The sequence below is a fragment of the Manis javanica genome, chromosome 9 (assembly GCF_040802235.1).
Source record: "Manis javanica isolate MJ-LG chromosome 9, MJ_LKY, whole genome shotgun sequence".
NCBI classification, from domain to species: Eukaryota; Metazoa; Chordata; class Mammalia; order Pholidota; family Manidae; genus Manis; species Manis javanica.
The window spans coordinates 51,757,827-51,783,423 of record NC_133164.1 but is presented as its reverse complement, the minus strand read 5'-3'; the positions used below and the strand labels follow the sequence as shown (position 1 = coordinate 51,783,423).

General features: G+C 36.8%; 1 protein-coding gene across 8 annotated transcripts in view; it reads left to right on the top strand.

Moving 5' to 3' along the window:
* The first annotated feature begins 988 nt into the window (after positions 1-988).
* Positions 989-25,597, top strand: part of VWA8 (von Willebrand factor A domain containing 8) — a 386,353-nt gene continuing 361,744 nt past the window's right edge. For 7 of the 8 annotated variants that reach the window (XR_012121063.1, XR_012121064.1, XM_073212563.1 and 4 more), the window contains exons 1-2: positions 991-1,380; positions 14,434-14,511. Coding sequence is in view for 6 of the 8 variants with exons in the window: in XM_073212563.1 (XP_073068664.1) it covers positions 1,218-1,380; positions 14,434-14,511 (241 nt within the window). In the remaining 2 variants the exon portion in view is untranslated. Of the gene's footprint in view, positions 1,381-14,433; positions 14,512-25,597 lie in introns of all 8 variants that reach the window. The other variant, XM_073212568.1, reaches the window with a different exon arrangement.

Genomic DNA, 25,597 nt, shown 5'->3' with positions numbered 1-25,597 from the left:
TATGATAACATACATGTGAAACTATGTTGCTTACCTTTATTTTCCCTATCTTCCCAACTAGGTTAGAAGCCTGTTTCAGCCTTTGCCCCTTAAGGCAAAGTCCTCAGCCAGATGCACAGTATTATTCAGCTCAGCTTTTCTTTTACAGCTATCACTTTCTTCTTGGCACCTATCACAGGATTATGCACATAGTAGGTGTGCAATATAGTGAAAGTTCTAGAATTAGCAAGGGCTTTAGCTGAAAGTGAAGCCTTCTACATTCTTTTTGTTTGATGTTTGTTTTATATAACTTGATTTAAGCATTTTGATTTAAACCAAGGTCAATTCACTCCTGATGTTTTGGAGATGCTGTGTAATTATATTAGGCTTAGTTTGCTTCCGGGTAGGACCACTTCTGCTTTTGGCATGTGACAGGGAGGCAGCCTTAGCCCGTGTCCTTTATTATCTTACTAGAGACATAAATTATGTTTATATAACTCTTGCACTACAGAATGATGGAAAAAGTGCTTGATTTGGGTCTTTTCTGACATTTTTGGCAATTTCTATTCCGTTCTGACATTTTTGACAATATATCAATGTGTTTTCCATTTAGAATTTACGATGGGGTAATGAAAAGATCAAGTAGAAGAAAAGAATGTAGAAGAAAAAAAAGATAAAGTGTAAGGCTTTCAAACACTGTATGGAAACACAGATAAGGTTTCAAGTAATCAAGATAGATGAAGATTCCCACAATCTCGAGAATACATACACAATTTCTGAAAAGGTTTTGAAGCAGCGTAAAGGGAAAACGTAATATAGTAACACTGGGCCGTTCACCAAGATACGAAGACAGTACAAGCACCTGAGGAGCCATACCGTCAAACGCTCCTAAAACCTTGAGCATTTCCTGAACTCTGGTGAGTTTACAGGACCGCACGGGAACCACAGAGGGCCGGCCTGGTGACCGCAGGGGAGCGGCCGCAGGGGAGCGCGAGGCGCGCGCCCGACGGAGCCCCGGGGCGTCGGCCGGGACCAGGGCTCCGCGGCGCTGGGTGCGGGCCCCGCGGCTCTCGCTCCGCAGGCTCCCTCCGCCCCCGTCGGCCGCGCCGGGGGAAGGAGTTTCCGGCGGACTCGGCGCGGTGCCGCTTCCTGTCCCCCTTGCCACGCCGCCTCATGCTGCCGGTCCGGGACGCGGCCCGCCCGGTACCCCTCGCCGTCCCGGCAACGCCTCCGGCCTCATGCAGTCCCGGCTCCTGCTCCTCCGGGCGCCCGGCGGCCACGGCGGCTCGGCCGCGCGGCGCGTGCAGCTGCTACTGCGGCAGGTGGTGCGGGGCACGCCGGGCGGCGACTGGCGGCGGTCGGAGATCAGACTGCTGCACGCCGGGGCGGGGGCCGACACAGGTAACCCCGGGACGCCCCCGCCGCCCCCGCGGCTCTGTGGGGCCCCTCTCGCACTCCCCGGGCCTTACTGTGTACTCCGATGGCTCTGGACTAGAGTTTCTGATGACCTGCAGTAGTGCTTTCTCCTTCTCCCATTGCTGCTTTTACTCCCAGAAATCTTGGACTGTGGTGCACGCAGAGTTTAATACAGCAGCCGTCAGGTGGTTGAAAGCTGGACTTGATCTTGTTCTCTTGAGTGCCAAGGGCCTGGGAAGACGGTCTGTGCCATGTTCTAGTCAGGGCTAGTGGCGAATTACAAGTGTACATTTTTGCCAAGGAACCCACTGTTAAAATGTTTTAACTGTATTCTTCAGCCTTTTCAAGTTTTACAGTTTTCGTTTCTCAGAGGCTCCCATCTTCTTAGAGTTGGAAACCACAACTTTATTTAGTTAAAACCCCTGACTACAACCGAAGTAATTGAGACCCAGAAGGGAAAAGTAACTTGCTGGGCATCACACCGCTAACTAGTGACAATGTTAGATTTACATGCTCTGATTTCTAGGCCCAGTATTTTTTGGTTTTTACCTGCTGGTTTTAGAAATCTTTTTGTTGTGTGTTAAACTTAGAGCATTTGGGCTGGCTAAGCAAAGGGATATATATGCTGTTGCTGCTCTTAGGTGGCAGAGTGATTCTAGATTTTGTCAGTATCATTGTTGCTTAGAATATTGCAGGTTTTCGGTATGAAATTGCAAGTTTCATTGTACCTCTCGGATCCCCAATAATTATCCTTGCCAGGAAACAGGGATGTTTAATTCCCATACATTTCATTCATTCATTCACTCATTGAACAAATGTTTTTTTCTTTTTCAGTATAGAGTTGTGATGTCAAGTTTTGCCCCTTCGTCAATTGTGACTTGTAGATTGTTTATTCGTTTTTTTCTTTTTGGATTTTTAAATTATTTGTTGCTCCTTTCCAGAGGTCAAGGGTGGAAATGTAAAATAATCTATAACTTGGGCTTTGGAGCTAAATAGGCTGGGTTGGAGTCCATTTCTACATTGTCTAGATATGGGGATTTGAAAGTAGGTTATTTAACTTTGTGTTCCAGTTTTCTTAACAATAAAATAAGGATAAGAAGAGGATATTTGATAGGGTTGTTATGAGAATTCAATTGTTTGATGTAACCCCCAGCATATATTAATATTCAGTAAAAGTTAGCTTCTTTATTATTCTTAGCATATATATTTTTAGCTATGTGAGAGTTATTCAGTTTCCTTGGCTTTAGAACAAATGAAACTAGTTCCCTTTAGGTTTAGAACTGTCAGAACTATCTGGGTAGGCAGATGGAACAGAGTTAATTCATGTGAACTTTTTAAGAAAATAAAAACTGTTCTTTTTATATGAATAATACATATTGATTATAAAAACATGAGTAATGTCTTCAAAATTTGTGTTATGTTGACCAAATCAAAGTATAGATTTTGCTTCAAATGTGAGAGTCTGGACACTACAGACAACGTATTAGCTTCTAAGACTCAGTCATTGATTCTGGCAGGATCACACCACAAGGAGTAAATTATGTTAACCCTACTTGTCTTGCTACTGCAAAGATTCATAAGGTTGAAGGTATGAAGACTGGGTAAATGCAGCTAGAAACTCAACCAGTGATCTGAACTCGAGTAGAACAGCTGTGAACCAGGTAAAAAGGAAGCAAGCTCTTGGCTACGCTAGGATATGACATTAGCCATCAAGGTTGTTGGCATGGCTCATTTTGAATGAGAGGTCATACACAGACAAATGTAAAACCACAAATAGTATGCTGTAATGAATAACAGTTTAGGTTGGGAAGATGCTCTCAGCTGCACTCACACACGTGACCAGTAACTCTTCTCCTCTGCATGTAATTGACCTTGCTTCCTCATAGTTTGGAGAAAGAGCAAAAAGGTACATAAACAACAGATGCAAGTTATATACTGTTCTTATCTCTCCTGGACTGTGTATGTGTTTTATTTATCCTTTTATTTCTGCTGATGCCTGTCAACACTTTGCACCTAATAAGCATTCAGTGGCTTATTATGTTAAAGTTCATACAGAGAAGGAGCAGGAGAGGCTAGAATTCCCTTGTTAGCTTTCAAGATAGGAGCTTTACAAAGCCTGGTAAGCGGGAGGAGGAGAGGATCATTTATGTTAAAAAAAAACAAACCCCCAAACCCATTGCTTTTTATCCTTTGCTATTAGGTAGTTTAAGTATCCATAATTTGTAAATTATATCTCACTTCAATTAGTACTATTGTCTTTTAGTTTAGGAACAAAGAGGTTAACAGGGAGGTTAGTTACTGCAAAGAGTTTTCAAAAAAAGGTCGTGTTTTCACAGATGGAGCCATTCGAGTTGGTTTACTAGGACTCCGATGTTAAACAGCTTCAGATATACCACAGATCAAGATCAAATTATGAACCTGGTAACATGACCATAAATCCACCATGATATGTTTAGTGCTGTCCTTTAATACCATTATTATGAAAGGGATTCAGTTTTATCTTATGATTTTTGCATATGAAATAAATTTATATTTATAATATTTTTATGCTTTGCTATTAGATAGCAAAAAGAAACATTTAAAAATACTTTTGAACAAGAAATCTGTGTTCATTGTATAAGAGTGAAAAATACAGACAAATCCCCTAAAACTTAATCCTCCCATGCAAAATCATAATTGTCAGCCTTTTGGTGTTAATACTATCAGATTCTGTAAAATATCTATATTTATACAAATACCTATTTCTTTTTAAAAATGAGATCATGTGTTTTATAATTTATTCTCACCCACTATTATGAACACATTTACATAGTGATAAATATTGCTATATATGATTGTTTTAAATAGGTATTAAGTAAATGTGTTTATCCATATAATTTATTTTACCTATTTCTCATTCTTGGGCATTTGGGTTGTTGATCTTTAAATATATAAACAATGCAGTAAACACCCATGTGCATTTTTTATGATTTTAAGATTGGGCTACAATAGAATTTATGAGTTTGGAGAGGAGGAATATATATAGAGCTCCTACTTCAACTGAGAAATATGGTATAGAGGGAAAACTATACTATGATTCAGGTCTTAGCTCTATGTTTACTAGGTATTGAACTTTGGGGAAATTATTAACTACTTTGAACCTGCAGCAGGCTCTAGTTTGACCCTGAGGGCATTGTGACCCTTGTGTATTGAAGAATTTGCCAGTGAAATCCCAGCACACTTGTAACCTAACAAATCACTGGGAAGACTTGTTTTAGGAACATGCAGTATATACTGGAAATTGCAGATCTATTTGGTTTTTTCTTGTGTTTGAAGTTTCTCTCTGGTTTAAGTATTTTTAAAAAAATGCTGACATTAAACCAGAGGCTCTTGACCTGGGTGATTTTCCTCTCCCAGTGGATAATGTGCAAAGAAAAACATGTTGACTGGTTCACATAGGTGGGAGGTCCTGTGGGTTCAGTTGGGTTGGATTCATGATGCTCAAATATCTTTAGGGCTTGGGCTCTCTGCCTTTCCTCATGGTCCCTCCACTTTGACTCTCCATTTATTGGATCTACTTTTTTCCTCTATTGGTTTCAATGTCTGGCAAGCTTTCTTCAGGTGGTAGTAGTGATAACCTTTTGATGGCCTTAGACTTTGATTGTCATTACTATTCACAGTGTCAGAAGAAGAGAGAACGTCTTTTCCTGTGGACTGTAACAAAAATTCTGGCAGGGACTCTTATTGGCCAAGCTTGGATCATGTGCCCATATCTAAACAATCATTGTTGTGTGAAAATAATCAGTGTGTCCAGAAGGTGGAATGTTTTGGTGGGGCTTGTGCCGGGTACTATGTTTGTGGGGTGGGGCAGGGCTTATTGGGCCAGGAGTAATTGTTGGGATGAGTGGTATAAATTCTACTCAAACCATTGTGGTATGGGTTCTCCATTGGAGAGGGTTTTTCTATCATCAAAAAAAGGACAAAGAATATTGGTCATGTAAAATAAAATAGCTGTCCACTAAAAGTCAAGTGAGTAATGTCCAAGGGGGTTTTGTACAAGATTGTTATGTAAGAGATACTATTAATTACCTTGAAATAGAAATTATTTTCCTATAAACTTCTGGTAAATCACTTTAAATTAGGATCATTGCAAGTAATAAAATCAAACTTTGTTACTTTAAATGAGCTATACATTTAATTTCATTTAGAAGGTTTTATCTTTTGGATTCTTTTCAGGGTTCTGAATTTTTAAGTCCATACTCTCTCCATGCCTGAATAAAATATGTAACTTAACTTATTGGTAGTAGTATTTGTGTGACAGTTTATTTATTGTACTGAGATTTAGGTTAATCTGAATTAGGTGTGTTTGCTTTTTTGCATTATTTGTAATACTAAATGTCATTAAATGTTAAGCAGCATATTTTTTAACAATTTGTACTTTTTAAAAACTCATTCTAGTTATTCTAATAATTTTCATTGTTATTTTATACTATTAACTAAAATCTCTTTAAAAAATGATGCACTTAACCAAAATAGTTTATTTGAAGAAAGGCATATATTAGTTTCTTCTTCCTAAGTTATATTACATGTTTTGTTGTAGTATCTTTATTCACCTTTAGGTTAATATCTGACTTGACTTAAATGAATCCTTTACAAATAATTTGATTTCTCAACATGTTTGAAGATGGGATGTCCTCAAAGAATGCAGAAAATCAGTGAACCACTCTTTAAGAGAACACTTAAGAAAACAGTATATAAAACTACATGTAGTTTTTATATATACCATCTATAAAATGTATAATCATTCATATATTTATTTATTAAACATTTATTGAATACCTGTGTGGTTTGAGATTACTTTCGGCGCTAGGGATACAGGTGTGATTAAAACAGAGGCCCTGCCCACAAAATGTTATGGTCTTACAGATTCAGCAGTGGTCTTCAACATTTTTCTCACTTATCTCCTTCAAGGATTTTGCAAATGTATATACCTTTGCACATTTTTAGGTTGATACCTAGAAGTTTTCCTGATAAAAATATAGTTGTAAAACATGGTGTCTCCAGTTTGTTGTAAATTTACAAATGAAAGTTGTTATAATACTTTTTAAAGTAGTAAAACAGAAATTGTTACAATACTCTTTAAAGTATCTTTTAAATGAAATCAGAATAGCCTAGTAATTTGTTAGTCACTCTCTTTGTTTAGAAAATAGATAAAAAGCTCTTTAAGTGTCAGAAATTTTATGTTATTTCTTTATCTTCTTGAATTTGTGTTTCAGTTACACTTAGTCCTCATCATTTTATCTTAATACACTTTTGTTTTTGGAATTTTTATCTTTGTTTAATTTTTTTGCAACAAAAAATACCTAAATGTTAAAATGTGCTTTTATTACAATTATTAGAGCACAATTGTTCAAAAGAGCATCAGTATGTTTCAAAATTTTTAATAAAGTAAAATTTTGTGTTAACATACCTGTAAATAACATGACAGGGGCTTTTCCCCAGTTGAATATTAATTAGTATAAATAATAGTTTCTAATTGAATACTGATTCTTGCTGGGATATAGAGAATTTTGATATAGCAATATTACTCATTCTTTGCAGGCTAAGTTATAAGCCAAAAATAATATATTTATTGTCAAAAATGTTATTTCAATGTTTTATCAACTGACAACTGGACTACAGTCTTTTTAAATTTTTCTCATAGTAAAGAATCAGAAACCACTTGACTTGCAAATGGAGTCATGCCCCAGCCAGTAGAATCACTCTTGCCTCAGTTTCAGGGAGATTCACTAAAAAGGCTTGATCAAAATTTATCAATGGCCATGGCTATTTTCTCACTTAGAGGCTGCTTGTTTAGTCTCATGTGCCTCAAAAAGTTAGTAAAACAAAAGCTTCATTCAGTATACCTTTGCCAATATAATATTTTTTTGAGAAAATGTTTTTACCTAATCACATGTTTAATTTTTAAAATCAAATACTTGGTTTTCAAAATTAGCAAAGGTAGTGTATATATACTCTCAATCCTGTTAGCCAAATGACACTTTCTGACAGAAAAAGTACTTTTTCATTCAATTTAAATGAATGTGTTAATATATATTTTAAGATATGTTACAAAAACCACAGAAAAATAAATATTATGGGACACATAGGCAATATTACCAAATGCAGTAAAGCCAAAAATAAAGGAATCTAGTGGTTATATGTTTAAACTACCATATTTCATAATGTATGATGCAGTTTGGATCTTTAATTTATAGTAAAGTAATGTAATATCAGTTAAAATCACTTATGTAAGGAGGACTGTGAAGGCATATTTTATTAAATGTGTAGCAAACTTTATGGGTTTTAGAGAACAATTAAATAAAAATGAATAAAAATCAAATTCATCAGTTTCTTTAGACCTCATTATCAAACTTTTGACATTGTATTTAGTGAAACAAAACTCATTGGTTCAGAAGCCAGTATATTATCTTTCAATGAGAAAATAGCATTTTATAAGATGAATGACTACAATTGAAATGAATAATACATGACACTATTTGAGAATAAATTTTTAACTACCTTTCTGAAAGGTACACAACTGATTTGAAACATTTTAAAGTTTGTGTTCTTTATCCTATGTATTGTATAGTGGAAAAATGGTAATATTGAACACTTCAGTCACATTAAAATGGATCAGCAATAACATGTACTGCTTCTGATGTTCAGAGGTACCTTTTTTTTTTTTTTTTAGTGAATAGCATGTTTTCAAGATAAGAATTAAGAAAAGCTAAAAAAGAATAGCTTACCTTTTAGATGTGAGAAGGCAGTTTCGAAGCTTGCCTTATTTTGCTGAGCTCTCCCATCTTGGATTATTTGACAATACTCACTCTCCCTGACTCTACAGTTACTGTATCTGACCAAGGCTAACATAGTCCAAAATACTCCAGTCAGTCGTAAAGCTACTCTTCACTTTTAGGAGAAATATGTAAAAAATGGCAAAACAGTTCTTAGGTTCAAGTTGATTTGAATAATTATTAAAGGAGGCTTCTTCTAAGCCATAATTTAATAATGCCCCTTTGTTTGGTCCCCTGAAGCAGTGCGCCATATGCTATGGTAAAATGATGATGGAAGGCTCCTGAGAGGGCCTGTGGGTGTGGAGAACCTGCAGACCCAGTTCTGTCACATCAGTGGGAAGAACAGATGGAAGTGAGGACCTGCAAACTGATCCCCTTAAGACCACCATGCTCTGTACATTTGAAAATGTATACCCAGATTTAAAAACTTACTGTAGATGAACCATAATAAGTATACTTCAGTGTGAAAAAATGCTATTACAGAAGCATGCTGCAGATACTATGCTAGCAGAAAAGGATAGGAATGGAATGAGCATTTCTTGAAGGAGGTAGAGATCTTACAAAAGGAGTTAGGGACGGTTCAATGGGAAAATAAAGATACTTGAGTAGTTGTGTGAAGGGAAGTGGTGTGACAGATGTGGAAGGCCTAGGCTAATGGAATAAATCATTGGTGGCTGAGATAGGAATACAGAGGTAGGGCTGATTGGAGATGGTTGAACAACACATAGCAAATAATGTAGCATTCTGTTTTTCTCATGTTAAAGTTGAGGTATTCCGGAATATCTAAATGAAGTTTCCAGTAGGCTATTGTCAGGTATGGAACTCAGAAGAGAGATCTGAGCCAAAGTAGACATTAAAGACTTGAGTTGTACAAAGGTCATAGTTGGGCCTTTGCTATGGATTAGATGACTCAGGAAAGTGTAGTTTGGTAACAGAAGATTGTCAGGAGCATCAATATTTGACATGGGTTAGGGGGATGGGGGGCAAATGCCTAACCCTTATGAATTATTCTTCTCTACCTACAACAGGCATGGCTGATTGATCATTGCTCTTTCTTAATGAGTCCAGTTTCCATTGTGATTTCTTTGATTTTTTAGAAGGCTAATGCTTGATTTCCAAATGTTTAGAGATTTTCCAGTTACGCTTTTGTTATTGATTTCTTGTTTAATTCCACTTTGATCAGAAAACACTTTGTATGACTTCAGTCCTTTGAAATTTATTAAGACTTGATTTATCATCTAGCCTAAAATCTAGTTTTGTGAAAATATTTTTAAAAATTTTTTTATTTTTTTTATTTTGATATCATTAATGTACAATTACTTGAACAGTATTATGGTTACTAGACTCCCCCCAATATCAAGTCCCCCCCACATACCCCATTACAGTCACTGTCCATCAGCTTAGTGAGATGCTATAGAATCATTACTTGTCTTTTCTGTATATACTGCCTTTCCCGTGTCCCCCCCAACCATTATGTGTGCTAATCATAATGGCCCTTTTCCCCCCCATATCCCTCCCTTCCCACCCATCCTCCCGAGTCCCTTTCCCCTTGGTAACTGTTAGTCCATTCTTGAGTTCTGTGATTCTGCTGCTGTTTTGTTCCTTCAGTTTTTTCTTTGTTCTTATACTACACAGATAAGTGAAATCGTTTGATACTTTTCTTTCTCTGCCTGGCTTTTTTCACTGAGCATAATACCCTCTAGCTCCATCCATGTTGTTGCAAATGGTAGGATTTGTTTTCTTATTATAGCTGAATAATATTCCATTGTGTATATGTACCACATCTTCTTTATCCATTCATCTACTGATGGACACTTAGGTTGCTTCCATTTCTTGGCTATTGTAAGTAGTGCTGCGATAAACATAGGGTAAATTCCTAGGAGTGGAATTCCTGGGTCAAATAGTATTTCTATTTTTAGTTTTTTGAGGAACCTCCATACTGCTTTCCACAATGGTTGAACTAATTTACATTCCCACCAGCAGTGTAGGAGGGTTCCCCTTTCTCCACATCCTCATCAACATTTGTTGTTGTTTGTCTTGGATGCTGGCCATCCTTACTGGTGTGAGGTGATATCTCATTGTGGTTTTAATTTGCATTTCTTCAATGATTAGGGATGTGGAGCATCTTTTCATATGTCTGTTGACCATCTGAATTTCTTTGGAGAAGTGTCTGTTCAGCTCCTCTGCCTATTTTTTAATTGGTTTATTTGCATTTTGTTTGTTGAGGTGCGTGAACTCTTTATATAATTTGGATGTCAACCCCTTATCAGATATGCCATTTATGAATATATTCTCCCATACTGTAGGATGTTTTTTTGTTCTACTGATGGTATCCTTTGCTGTACAGAAGCCTTTTAGTTTGATATAGTCCCACTTGTTCATTTTTGCTTTTGTTTCCCTTGCCTGGGGAGATATGGTCATAAAGAAGTTGCTCATGTTTATGTCCAGGAGATTTTTGCCTCTATTTTTTTCTTAGAGTTTTATGGTTTCATGACTTACATTCAGGTCTTTGATCCATTTTGAGTTTATTTTTGTTTACGGGGTTAGAAAATAATCCAGTTTCAGTGTCTTACATGTAGCTGTCCAGTTTTGCCAACACCAGCTGTTGAAAAGGCTTTCATTTCCCCATTGTATATCCATGACTCCTTTATTGTATATTAATTGACCATATATGCTTGAGTTTATATCTGGACTCTCTATTCTTTTCCACAGGTCTGTGGGTCTGTTCTTGTGCCAGTATCAAATTGTCTTGATTACTGTGGCTTTGTAGTAGAGCTTGAAGTCAGAGAGCGTAATTCTACCTGTTTTATTCTTCCTTCTCAGGATTGCTTTGGCTATTCGGGATCTTTTGTGGTTCCATATGAATTTTAGAACTATTCAAACAGTTCGTTGAAGAATGCTGTTGGTATTTTGATAGGGATTGCTTTGAGTCTGTAGATTGTCTGACGCAGGTTGGCCATTTTGACAATATTAATTCTTCCTACCTGAGAGCATGGGATGAATTTCCTTTTGTTAGTGTCCTCTTTAATTTCTCTTAAGAGTGACTTGTAGTTTTCAGGGTATAGGTCTTTCACTTCCTTGGTTAGGTTTATTCCTAGGTATTTTATTCTTTTTGATGCAATTGTGAATGGAATTGTTTTCCTGATTTCTCTTTCTGCTAGTTCATCATTAGTGTGTATAGGAATGCAACAGATTTCTGTGTATTACTTTTGTATCCTGAAGCTTTGTTGAATTCAAGTTTCTTGTGCATTTAAAAAGAATATGTATTCTGCCATTGTTGGGTCATACAGGTTTAGTGGTTAGTAGTGTTTTCAGATATTCTCCATTTTTACTTCTATACTTGATCTTAGCTAAAAGGCTGGGAAGTGAGTATCCTTATTTCTATATCCCTCTATTTTTCCTCCTGCTCTTCCATCAGTTACTGAGAAAGATAAATTAAAATATCCAGGTAGCATTTTGAATCTGTCTATATCTACTTTTAGTTCTGTCAGTTTCCACTTCATATTTTTTCCCCAGCTTTCTTCTCTCCAGGTCACCACCATAGGTTTGCTGTGTTCCTCTACAAAGTGTCACTGCTCCTTTTAGGAAGCTTTCTAACTACACTTACTCTCTGAATTTTCTCTCCCCTTGTCCCTTCAGCCCTAGTGGTGGTAAAGGCTTTCTGTATTGCTAGTCCGAGTACTGCAGCATCCATGTAGGTTTTCCCAAATTCTCACATCATACATAGCTCCTTTATTATGCTTTCCTCAGTTCAATTTAAATGTACTGTGTATTTCTTGCTGGGACCCTTACTGATACATGTGTATGTTTAGGAAAAGCATTTCAATCAGTAGGAAAATCCAGTGCAAAAGCCTGCAATGAGGATGTGTCTGAAATGTTTGAGGAATAGTGAGGAGACCAGTGTGGCTGAAGTAGGATAAGTACACTACACTTGGAAAATGCTAATAGATGAGGTGAGAGCGGAAACAGAGGAGTCAGATCAGAAATGGCCTCTTACTTAGGCCATTGCAAGATGAGTGTTGAGCAGAGGAGTAGCATTACTTGATTCCTATTCTACAAAGATCACTGTGGCTATTCTCACTGATGTGAGGTGATATCTCGCTGTGGTTTTGATTGCATTTCCCTGCTAATTAGTGATGTGGAATACCTTTTCATGTGCCTGTTGGCCATCTGTATTTCTTCTTTGGAAAAATGTCTGTTCAGATCCTCTGCCCATCTTTTAATAAGGTTATTTGTTTTTTGATTTGAGGCATACTCATTCTTTATATATTTTGGATGGTTAACCCCTTATTGGATAAATCATTTATGAATATATTCTCCCATACTGTAAGTTACCTTTTTGTTCTGCAGATGGTATCCTTTGCTGTAATCCCATTTATTCATTTTTTATTTTGTTTCCCTTGCCCAGGGAGTTGTGTCCAAAAAAAGTTGCTAATGCTTATGTTCAAGAGATTTTTGCCTGTGTTTTCTTCTAAGAGTTTTATGGTTTCATAACTTACATTCAGGTCAAGGATCCATTTTGAGTTTACTTTTGTGTATGAAGTTAGACAGTAATCCAGTTTCATTTTCTTACAGGTAGCTGTCCATTTTTGCCAACACAAGTTATTGAAGAGACTGTCTTTTCCCTATTGTGTATCCATGACTCCTTTATCACATATAAATTGACCATATATGTGTGGGTTTATGTTCTGTCCCATAAATCTCTGGGTTTGTTCTTGTGCCAGTACCATATTGTTTTGATTACTGTGGCTTTGTAGTACTGCTTGAAGTCAGGTTGTATAATATTCCCAGTGTTGTTCTTCTTTCTCAGGATTGCTTTGGCTATTTGGTGTCTTTTGTGGTTCCATATGAATTTTAGAACTATTTGCTCTAGTTCGTTGAAGAATGCTGTTGTTATTTTGATAGGGATTGCATTGAATTTGTAAATTGCTATGGGTGTGGTGGTCATTTTGACAATATTAATTCTTCCTATCCATGAGCATGGGAGAGATTTCCACTTTTTGTGCTGCTTTAATTTCTCTCATGAGTGTCTTATAGTTTTCAGAATGTAGTCTTTCACTTCCTTGGCTAGGTTTATTCCTAGGTATTTTATTCTTTTTGATACAATTGTAAATGGAATTATTTTCCTGATTTCTCTTTCTGCTGGTTCATCCTTAGTGTACAGGAATGCAACAGATTTCTGTGTATTAATTTTGTATCCTGCAACTTTGCTGAATTAGTGCTAATAGTTTTTTGGTGGATTCTTCAGGGTTTTCTTTGTATAATATCATGTCATCTTCAAATAGTGACAGTTTAACTTATTCCTTACCGACATGGATGCCTTTTATCTTTTTTTGTTATCTGATTGCCATGGCTGGGACCTCCAGTGCTGTGTTGAATAAAAGTGGTAAGAGTGGTCATCCTTGTCTAGTTCCTTATCAGTTTTGTTACTGGTAATGGGTCTGTTCAGATTTTGTGATTCTTCCTGGTCTGTCTTGGGATGTTGTAGTTTTCTAGGAATTTGTCCATTTATTCTAGGTTGCCCAATTTATTGGCATATAATTTTTTATAGAATTCTCTAGTAATTATTTGTATTTCTGTGGTGTCAGTTGTAACTATAGTATTGCACTTTAGAAGGCCAGACAGAAATTAATGTTACTTTAAAAAATTAGAACTGTGTAAAAGTCACTGAGAACTTTTGCTTATTTCTTGTATAAATTCTTCTAGAAAGCCACTGGAGCACTGTTCTTTTTATGTACCTAGAAATATTAAGTTTTTGGGTTATGTTGCTGGAGAACTTGAAGTTGTACTCAGTAAAAATAAGAACCTGTAAAGATGTATAAGGGCTGCAAATATGTGTTAAATATAGCACCTCATGGATGCTTTGGATGATCTTAAATGAAAGGCATCCCTCTGTATTGTCGTTGGCATTATTAGTATTGCTATTAATGAGGAAAGAAGACTGGTTAATATATTTTATTGTACTTCAACTTATTATGATGTAGTGTTTAAAAATGTGAATTTTATCAGTGCTTCACTTCTCTTTTATATAACTTATACTTTGGATACAGTTTTAGAGCATACTGCCTGACATAGATGTGTGTGGTGCCTGCCACAGATGGGTAATGTAGTATGTTCCTATAATGTTCTCTCTTTATGTCAGGAGAATTGTTGTGTTAAGACATAGTATATTGTTTTCTTACTTGTCTCTTGTAATAAGAGTGTTTCCTTTTTCTCTTTGTAGGTGATACAGTTAACATTGGAGATGTATCCTATAAGTTGAAAACTCCTAAGAGCCCGGAACTTGTGCCACAGAATTACAGTAAGAAATAGTTAGTTATTTATGAATGAATAACCTTAAACTTTTCATTAAGGGAATTTTCAACTATTCACAAAACTAGAGAGACTAGTATAAACCTGATGTACTTATTATTCAGCTTCAACATTTATCAATATATTGCCAGTCTTCTTTCACATGACTTCCAGTTTTTCCTTCTGGAGTATTTAAAATCTACCCCAGACATTGTGTCACTTCACCCATGATATTTAAGTAAGACACTTATTTTTTTCATATACTGTCTTTTTAAATTGGGATGAAATATAATAAAATGCACAGATTTTAAAATTCGTTTGGTTGCTTATATAAACCTCTATAACGACTAAGATTACTGTCATCACTTCTGAAGGTTCTCTTGTGTCCTTTCCCTGTTCTGGAAGCCACTGTTCTTTTTTCTCCCCTGATAGATTGGTTTTGTCTGTTCTTCATCTTTATATAAATAGAATCATATAGTATAGCTTTTTTTGTGTGTGTATTTGATTTCTTTCCATCAAGATAATGATTTTGAGGTTTATCCATGTTCCTGCACCTATCAGTTTGTTTTCAGTTTCTGAATAGTATTTTATTGTATAAATATACCACGATTTGTTTATCCATTTTCCTGTTGATGGACATCTGAATGGTTTCCATTTTTAGACTGTTATGAATAAGGTACTATGAACATTCTTGTACAAGTCTTATGATGATAACTCTTCACTTCTCCCAAATAAATACTAGGAGTTGATGTGTCATCAGGTGGATGCCTGTTTTAACTTTATAAGATGGTGCCAAATAGATGTCCAAAGTAGTTTTACTATTTTAACCTTTGACCTACAGTGATGTTCTACCTCCTTGCTAACACTGATATTTCTAGTCTTTTTGGTTGTACTCATTCTACTAAGTATGAAACAGTAAGTCATTATGATTTTTATTTTTCAACAGCTTAGTGAGATATAATTCCTATATCATATAATTCACCTTTTTGAAGTCTACCACTCAGAGGTTTTTAGTATATTCACAGAGTTGTACAACCATGCCACTATCTAACCTTAGAACATTTCATCCCACCAAAAAAAAATGTCATACCCATTAACAGTCATGCCTTGTTTACTCCTCTTCTAGCTCCCCCCTGTCCCTAGCCTTTGGCAATCACTAATATATTTTGTTTCTATGGCTTTACCTATTTTGGACATTTGTTGTAAATGGGATCCTACAACATGTGGCTTTTGTGTGTGGCATATTTCAGTTTTAATAAGGTTTTCAAGGTTTCATCCATGTTGTAGCATGTATCAGTACTTCATTCTGTTTCTCATGATTAAATAATATTTCATCTTGTGGCTAAACCAGTTTTTCTGTATCCATTCATCATTTGATAGATGTTGGGGTCATTTCTACTTCTGGGTTATTATGACTACTATTGGTATGAATATTTGTAAACAAGTTTTTGTACAGACACCTGTTTTCAATTTTCTTGGGTATGGACCTAAGGTGGAATTGCTAGGTCACATGGTAACCCTATGTTTAATATTTTGAGGGAAATTTTGAGAATGAACTGTTCTCCAAAGAAGTTGCATAATTTTATATTCCCACCAGCAATGTATGAAGGTTCAAGTTTCTCCACATCTTCACTCACACTTGTTATGTCTTTTTTATTCTTTCCATCTTCATGGGTATAAAGTAATATCTCGCTGTTTTGCTTTGCATTTCTATAATGACTCCTGTCACTTCTTTGTTCAAAATCATGTCACTTTTAAGTGCTGGGCATAGAAGCCACAGGGCATAAATCTGCATTCTGTCGATGTGTGTTGACTCTCTTTTTCTCTTAATAAGTCTGGCTAGAGGCTTATCTATTTTGTTAATTTTCTCGAAGAATCAGCTCTTGGTTTCATTGATTTTTTTCTATTGTTTTATTCTTCCTAATTTTATTTATTTCTTCTCTGATCTTTATTATGTCCCTCCATCTGCTGACCTTAGGCCTCATTTGTTCTTCTTTTCCCAATTTCGATAATTGCGACATTAGGCTATTCATTTGGGATTTTTCTTCCTTCTTTAAATATGCCTGGATTGCTCTATACTTTCCTCTTAAGACTGCTTTTGCTGCGTCCCACAGAAGTTGGGGCTTTGTGTCGTTGTTGTCATTTGTTTCCATATATTGCTGGATCTCCATTTTAATTTGGTCATTGATCCATTGATTATTTAGGAGCATGTTGTTAAGCCTCCATGTGTTTGTGAGCCTTTTTGCTTTCTTTGTACAATTTATTTCTAGTTTTATACCTTTGTGGTCTGAAAAGTTGGTTGGTAGGATTTCAGTCTTTTGGAATTTACTGAGGTTCTTTTTGTGGCTTAGTATGTGGTCTATTCTGGAGAATGTTCCATGTGCACTTGAGAAGAATGTGTATCCTGTTGCCTTTGGATGTAGAGTTCTATAGATGTCTATTAGGTCCATCTGTTCTAGTGTGTTGTTCAGTGCCTCTGTGTCCCTACTTATTTTCTGTCTGGTGGATCTGTCCTTTGGAGTGAGTGGTGTGTTACAGTCTCCCAAATGAATTAATTGCATTCTATTTCCTACTTTAATTCTGTTAGTATTTGTTTCACATATATTGGTGCTCCTGTATTGGGTGCATATATGTTTATAATGGTTATATCCTCTTGTTGGACTGAGCCCTTTATCATTATGTAATGTCCTTCTTTATCTCTTGTTACTTTCTTTATTTTGAAGTCTATTTTGTCTGATACTAGTATTGCAACACCTGCTTTTTTCTCTCTGTTGTTTGCATGAAATATGTTTCTCCATGTCTTGACTTTTAATCTGTGCATGTCTTTGGGTTTGAGGTGAGTCTCTTGTAAGCAGCATATAGATGGGTCTTGCTTTTTTATCCATTCTGTTACTCTGTGTGTTTTGATAGGTGCATTCAGTCCATTTACATTTAGGGTGGTTATTGAAAGATATGTATTTATTGCCATTGCAAGCTTTAGATTTATGGTTACCAAAGGTTCAAGGTTAGCTGGTTTACTATCTTACTGCCTGACTTCACTCATTTATTGAGCTGTTATAAAGACAGTCTGATGATTATTTCTTTCCCTTCTTTTTCCTCCTCCTCCATTCTTCATATGTTGGGTGTTTTGTTATGTGCTCTTTTTAGGAGTGCTCCTATCTAGAGCAGTCCCTCTAAGATACCCTGTAGAGGTGGTTTGTGGGAGGCAAATTCCCTCAACTTTTGCTTGTCTGGGAATTATTTAATCCCTCCTTCATATTTAAATGATAATCATGCTGGATACAGTATCCTTGGTTCAAGGCCCTTCTTTTTCATTGCATTAAATATATCATGCCATTGTCTTTTGGCCTGTAAGGTTTCTGTTGAGAAGTCTGATGATAGCCTGATGGGTTTTCCTTTGTAGGTGACCTTTTTTCTCTCTCTGGCTGCCTTTAATATTCTGTCCTTGTCCTTGATCTTTGCCATTTTAATTATTATGTTTCTTGGTGTTGTCCTCTTTGGGTCCCGTCTCTCAGGAGTTCTGTGTGCCTCTGTAGTCTGAGCAACTATTTCCTTCCCCAGTTTGGGGAAGTTCTCAGCAATTATTTCTTCAAAGACACTTTCTATCCCTTTTTCTCTCTCTTCTTCCTCTGGTACCCCTTTAATGCGAATATTGTTCCTTTTGGATTGGTCGCACAGTTTTCTTAATATTGTTTCATTCCTGGAGATCCTTTTATCTCTCTCTCTGTCAGCTTCTATGCATTCCTGTTCTCTGGTTTCTATTCCATCAATGACCTCTTGCATCTTATCCATTCTGCTTATAAATCCTTCCAGAGTTTGTGTCACTTCTGTAATCTCCCTCCGGACTTCATCCCTTAGCATTTGCATATTTCTCTGCAGCTCTGTCAGCATGTTTATGATTTTTATTTTGAATACTTTTTCAGGGAGTCTGGTTAGGTCTGCCTCTGCAGATCCTTTCTCAGGTGTTGTTTGAAGTATTTTGGTCTGGACTAAATTTTTTTGCTTTTTCATGTTGATAGTGGTGGCTGTAGGCAGGTTGTGGGTGTGTCAGCTGGGAGAAGAAAGTCCTTTCCTGCTTGCTGGATGTCTTGCCCTTCTCCGCTGCCTGTGGCGGTCACCTGCACTCCTAGAGCAGCCACTGGGTTAGTCCCCTAAGCTGCTGTGGGCGGCGTCTCCGTTAGAGCAGCATGGAGCCCTGCGGGAAGTGGCAGTCACGCCAGGTGTGCTCCTCCGTGCTAGCAGCACCCTTGCCAGACAGCCGTGGGACAGCAGCAGCCTTTGGGTCAGGCCCCGGGCGGCTGTGCATTGGGCTGGGATTCCGGTCGGCTGCTGGGAGCGCGCCTGCTGCCTCTGGCTCCACTGCAGGTGTGCGCGGGGCTCTCCCATGTGGGCTTCTACCGGGCTCCTCTGGCTTCACTGCCACCAGTGTGCGCAAGCCGCACCTGGGCTGTTTGGTCGCACCACTGCAGGCTCGAACAAGCCTCTCCTTGTCCCGTCTGGTGCTGCTGGTGCACGGATCTGCTCCCGGTCCCTTCCAGCGCTGCCGTCCCCGGCACACGCTGCCACTCTCCCACTACTGGGCCGGTGTGTCGGGGTCCGCGCCAGTTGGGGGAACAAGTGGCAGGCTGCTTATTGCCGTGAGGGGCTTCAGAGCTGCACTGCCTCCTGGGGTTTAGGGTGCCTATGTCTCCCCGGGATTCCCAGCTGCTGGCTAAGTGTGCCGGGATAACTTCGTCCAGCCATGGGGTCCCTGTCTCTTTAAGACTTGCAGAAAGCACTAGCTTTTCTTTTATCTCAGGGGCGCCATTTGCGGGGACCTGCCCACAGGTTTTGTTTTTCCGTTTCTCTAACATCCAACACCCTGTGCACCTTGTGTCTGCGTTCCGGGTGCGGATTTCTAGAGCTGGTTGTTTAACAGTCCTGGGCTTTCACACCCTCCCTGTTCCGACTCCTTTCTTCCCACCGGGTTTTGGGGTGGGGGAGCGTTTGGGTCCTCTCTGGCCGTGGCTTGTATCTTACCCCCTTCGTGTGATGTTGAGTTCTCACAGATGTAGATGTATCCTGGCTGTTGTACTGCATCCACTGGTGTCTCTTTTAAGAATAGTTGCATTTATTGTATTTTCATAAATATATATGTTTTGGGGAGGAGATTTCCTCTGAACTACTCACACTGCCATCTTCCCGTGATCCTGACTATATACTCTTAAGGGAGACTATCTCACTTTTGTATCTAATTTTATAAATTAGAAATTTATCTAGTACAAATTTTCATTGACTGTACCTCCTAAATGGCTCTGCAGTCTGTCCTGTCCATTCTGTATCAATTTTTTTTTAGTGTATTTTTTGAGATTTTCTTAGTGGTCACTCTAGGGATTATAATTAACAATTTAACTTAAACTTGTTCAGATTAATACTAACTGAATTTTAATAGCATACAAAAATGCTCCAGTATAACTCTGACCCCTTCCACTTCCTTTGTGATATTATTGTTATAAAAAAATTATATCTTTAAACAGTTAAAGTCTGTCAACACAATTTTATAATTATCGCTTTATGAAATTATCTTTTAAATCAGATGGAAGAAAACAGTCAAACAAAATTATGTGCGTATGGTTTTTATGTTTACATATGTAGTTGCCCTTACTGGTGCTCTCTATCTCTTTGTGTGGATTTGAGCTCCTGTCATTGTACTTTCATTTCAGCCTGAAGGAAGTACTTCCTTTAGTATTTCTTGTTGGGAAGATCTTCTAGCGATGAATTCTATTTTTGTTTATCTGGGAATTTCTTAATTTTTCCTTTGTTGTTTGAAGAATTCTTAGTTGTTAGATTTTTCTTTCTGCACTTTCAGCCTCCATAGTTTTTTTTTAAAATTGATATACAGTCTTATTTTAGTTTCAAGTATACAACACAGTGGTTCAACAGTTACCCATATTTTTAAATCCTCACCCCCACTAGTACAGCTACTATCTGTCAATGTAGGAAGATGTTACAGAATCATTGGCTATATTTTTAATGCTAAAATTCTATCCCTATTACCAGCCTATATTATGATTGAGAATTTTTGTGCCCCTTTATCCCTCTTACCCTCCCACCTACCCAGCCCATTCCCTCCCCCATGGTAACCACCAGTCCCTTAGTGTCTATGAGTCTACTGCTGTTTTGTTCATTCTGTTTTGCTTTCTATTTATATTACACAAATAAGTGAAATCATATGGTATCAGTATCAGCCTCCATAGTTTTTGATGAGAAGTCAGTTATTAATTTTATCAAGGATCCCCTCTATATGATGAGTTACTTTTCTCTCTGCCATCAAGATACTGTCTGTCTTTGCTTTTGGTTGTTTGACTGTGGTGTGTCCAAGTGTAGATCTCTTTGAGTTGGACCTATTTGGAGTTTGTTGAGCTTCCTGGGCATACAGATTAATGTTTTTCCATCAATGTGGGGGAATTTTTGGCAATTATTCTTCATTATTATTTCTTCCCTTCTCTCTCTGTCTCTCTCTTGTCTCTCTCTCTTCCTGGGACTCCCATTATGTGCATATTAGTATACTAAATGGTGTCTCCACCAGTGTCTGAGGCTCTGTTAGTTTTTCTTCATTGTTTTTTTCTTTCTGTTTCTTAGACTGTATTATCTCAGTTGACCTTTTTTAAGTTGCTGATTTTTCTGCCAGCTCATATCTGTTGTTGCCCCTTTAATGAATTTTTTCATTTCACTTATTGTAGTTTTCAACTTCAGAATTTCTATTTGGATTTTTAAAATAATTTCTATTTATTTCTTTGTATTTTTTGGTGAGATATTGTCATATTTTCCCTTAATTCTTTAGATATGGTTTCTTTTAGTTCTTTGAATGTATAATAACTGATTTAAAGTGTTGATCAACTAAGTCCAATGTCTGGCTTCCTTAGAGATAGTTTTAATTGACTGCTTTTTTTCTCTGTGTGTGGCCCATACTTTCCTATTTCTCGCATTTCTTCTAATCTTTTTTGAAAAATAGACATATTAAATAGTATAATGTGGCAACTCTGGAAATCAGAGTCCCCCTTCAGGGTTTATTTTTGCAAATTGTTGTTTTTTTGTTTAGACTGTAGATTATTTTTCTAGCCTGTATTCTTTGGTATCTGCAGCCACTGAAGATTCTGCTCAGTTAGCGTAATGGTCAAGCCAATGATTGGGGAGAGATTTATTTATTTATTTTTTGAGAGGGCATCTCTCATACTTATTGATGAAATGGTTGTTAACAACAATAAAATTCTGTATAGGGGAGTCAATGCTCAATGTACAATCATTAATCCACCCCAAGCCTAATTTTTGTCAGTCTCCAATCTTCTGAAACACAATGAACAAGTTCTTACATGGTGAACAAATTCTTGCATAGTGAATAAGTTCTTACATGGTGAACAGTGCAAGGGCAGTCATCACAGAAACTGTTGGTTTTGATCACGCATTATGAACTATAAACAATCACGTCAAATATGAATATTCGTTTGATTTTTATACTTGATTTATATGTGGATCCCACATTTCTCCCTTTATTATTATTATTATTATTATTATTATTATTTTTAATAAAATGCTGAAGTGGTAGGTAGATGCAAGATAAAGGTAGAAAACATAGTTTAGTGTTGTAAGAGAGCAAATGTAGATGATCAGGTGTGTGCCTGTAGACTATGTGTTAATCCAAGCTAGACAAGGGCAATAAAACATCCACTGATGCAGAGGATTTCTCTCAAAACAGGGGGGGTGAGGTTCTAAGCCTTACCTCTGTTGATCCCCAATTTCTCACCTGATGGCCCCCCTGTGACTGTGCCTGTCTTAGGTTGTTCCTCCCTTTAGGAATCTTACCCGTGTCTGGCTTGGGGAGAGATTTTTTAAATGCCTTAAACAAATAAGTTTTCTCAGCCTTCACCCAGGGCCTCTGTGTCCATGTTGGGCATGATTTCAGTACTCCACGTGCAGCTTGTAAGTGTATCTTAGCCTTTACTGCCTGCTTATACAAAGTCTCAGCCTCATCCAGAAGTAAGATATTAGGCCCTTCTTGGGACTTTCCTGGGTGCGTGCACAGTCCTGCACAATGTATGGACTTCTAGATTCCTAGGTGCACACTGGAGTTTTTCAACGCCTCCTTTGGACATCTCAATTCCAGTTTTTTCTATAAAGTTTTTATTTTTTAAGTTTTTTGGGTCATCCTCTTGTTAGCTCCAACTGGTTTTGGTGCCTCAGGTAGCTGTGATATTAAGCAATTGTTGATTTTTTTTTTTTTTTTTTTGGACACACACTGTGGGGTACTTCTGTTTGCACACAGGGAACTCTGAGTAGGTCAAATAAAGAAATAATAAAGGAGCTTTTAAGGGTACTGCTAGACAAGTCAGATAGGGAGAGTTCCATGGGGGTCGGGCTTTTGGGGATGTCCAGTCCTGTTCCGTGCACTTCAGTGGTTGCCAGGCTGCTGGTTTTCACCAACTTTGTGGGCTGCTGGTTTTCAGAACACCACAGAACTGTGGAGAGAAATGGGGACAGGGCAAGTTAAAACACCACAAAGCTCACTGTTCTTCCTGAGGTTCATCTATTTTGCTTGGATAAATGCTCGTTAGAGTGTTAAAAGACTTTTGTTAAGTTCTAGGGTTCTGAAAAAGTTGGTTTTCACAATTTTCTTGTGTTCTCATTGCTTTTACAGAGGAGTGGATTTTCAGAGGTCCTCACTCTGCTCTTCCAGTAATGCATATCCTCTCATTGTGGTTTTAGTTTACATGTCCTTGATGAGTAGTGGTATTCAAGATATTTTCCTATGCTTATTGGCCATTTGTCTATCTTTTGTAAAGAAATAGTGTTTGCTTCATATATTCTGGATGCAAGTCCATTGTTTTATGTGTGTGTGTGTTTGTATAAAATGAATAATATATATATAGTACAAATATTTCTTCTAGTCTCTGCCTTGCCTAGTTACTTTCTCAATGCTATCTTCCGGTTGGCAGAAATTTTGATTATTTCCAATTTATCATTTTTGTGATTAGTCCTTATTGTGTCTTAGAAATCTTTGCCTACTTCAAGGTTATATAGCTCTTCTGTGTTTTTTTCTAAGAACTTTATAGTTCTGCTTTATTATTTTATTTTATTTATTTTTTTATTGAGGTACAGTTGATATACAATATTGTATTGGTTTTAAGTATACAACACAGTGGTTCCATAGTTACACACATCATTAAATCCTCACCCCAAATAGTGCAGTTACTATCTATCAACATGGGAAGATACTGCAGAACCACTGGCTGTATTCTCCATGCTGCACTTCCATCCCCATGACCAACTTACATTATGATTGAGATTTTTGTACCCCTTTATCCCCCTCACTATCCCTACCCATCCACCCCAACCCCACCCCAGTGGTAACTACAAGTCATTTCTCATTGTCTATGAGTCTACTGCTGTTTCATTCATTTTGTTTTTAGTTTCCACAAATAAGTGATATTATATGGTATTTATCTTTCTCTGACTGACTGTTTCACTTAGCATAACACCCTCTAGATCCACTGATGTTGTTTCAAGGGGCATGATTCTTTTTTATGGCTGAATAATATTCCACTGTATATATGTACTACATCTCCTTTATCCATTCATCTATTGATGGACATTTTGGTGGTTACTTCAATATCTTGGCGGTTATAAATAATGCACAATAAACATCAGGGTGCATATGTCTTTTTGAATCTGAGATCTTATTTTCTTTGGATAAATTTCTAGAAGTACAGTAACTGGGTCATAGAGTATTTCTATATTTAGTTTTTTGAGGAGCCTCCATACTGCTTTCTATAGTAGCTGCACCAATTTGCACTCCCACCAACAGTGTAGAGGTGTTCACTTTTCTCCACATCCCTGCCAACCCTTGTTATTTCTAGTTCTTTTAAAGGGATGGGTCTATTTTTATTTTAAAGGGATAGGTCAATTTCCTCTACATTTTTTAACTTATTGGCACAATTTTTTCATAATGTAGCCTTTCTTATTTTTAAAATATCTGTAGATTTATATTACTCTTCTCTCTAATTCCTGATACTGGAAAAAAAATTTTTTCTTTCTTTCATTTTTGAATCAGTACTATTAGGGATTTATCAATGATATTAACTTTTAAAAAAATGGCTTTTGAGTGTTGACTTTCTCTATTGTTTGTCAATTTGTTATTGCCTTGATTTCCACTCTTTACTAATTTTATTTACTTTAGTTTTTCTTTTTCTAACCATTAAAAGTGGAGGCTAAGAATATTTTTTGTCCTTTCTTTCCTAATTTAGATATCTACAGCTATAAATTTCATGTAAACAGTGCTTTAATTCCATGTTACCAATGTTGATATGTTAAATTTTCATTATTACTCAGTTCAAAATATTTTTAAAAAGCACAAATTTCTGCTTTGATCCAGGGTTAGTGGCATGTTTGCTTCATTTCCATATTTAGTATGTTTTTATCTTACAGTTATTGACTACTAATTTAATACTATTATGGTCTGAAAACATATTCCATATGGTTTCAATCCTTTGAGATTTAAATTATTGAGACTGTGACCCAAAATATGATCTATCTTGAGTGTTTATGTAAACTTTGAAAATAATTTGTATTCTGCTAATATTAGGTATTGTATTCTATAAATATTAATTAAGTCAATGTTGACAATGTTGTTCAAGAATATATTATATTCTTATTGATTTTTATCTACTTTTCCAATTAATTACTAAGAAAGGTTGTTAACACCTTCTATTATGATTGTAGATTTCTGTTTTTCCCTTTATTCTAAGTTTTACTTTGTATATTTACTTTGTGAAATAGGTGTGTACACATTTGTAATTGTTATGTCTTCTTTATTGGTCCCATTTATTACTACGTAGTGTTGTCTTTATGTCTGGTAATGCTTTTTTACCTAAATCTATGTTGTCTGATAGTAATATAAATTGCACCATCTTTCTTGTGCTTAGTGTTTGCATGGCGTACACTTTTTTATTCCTTTACTTTCAACTAGCCTGTGTGTTTGTATTTGAAGCGTGGCTTATGAACAGCTTATTTATCCACTTGATAAGCTCTCTCTTTGAATTGGAACATTCGACCCATTTATA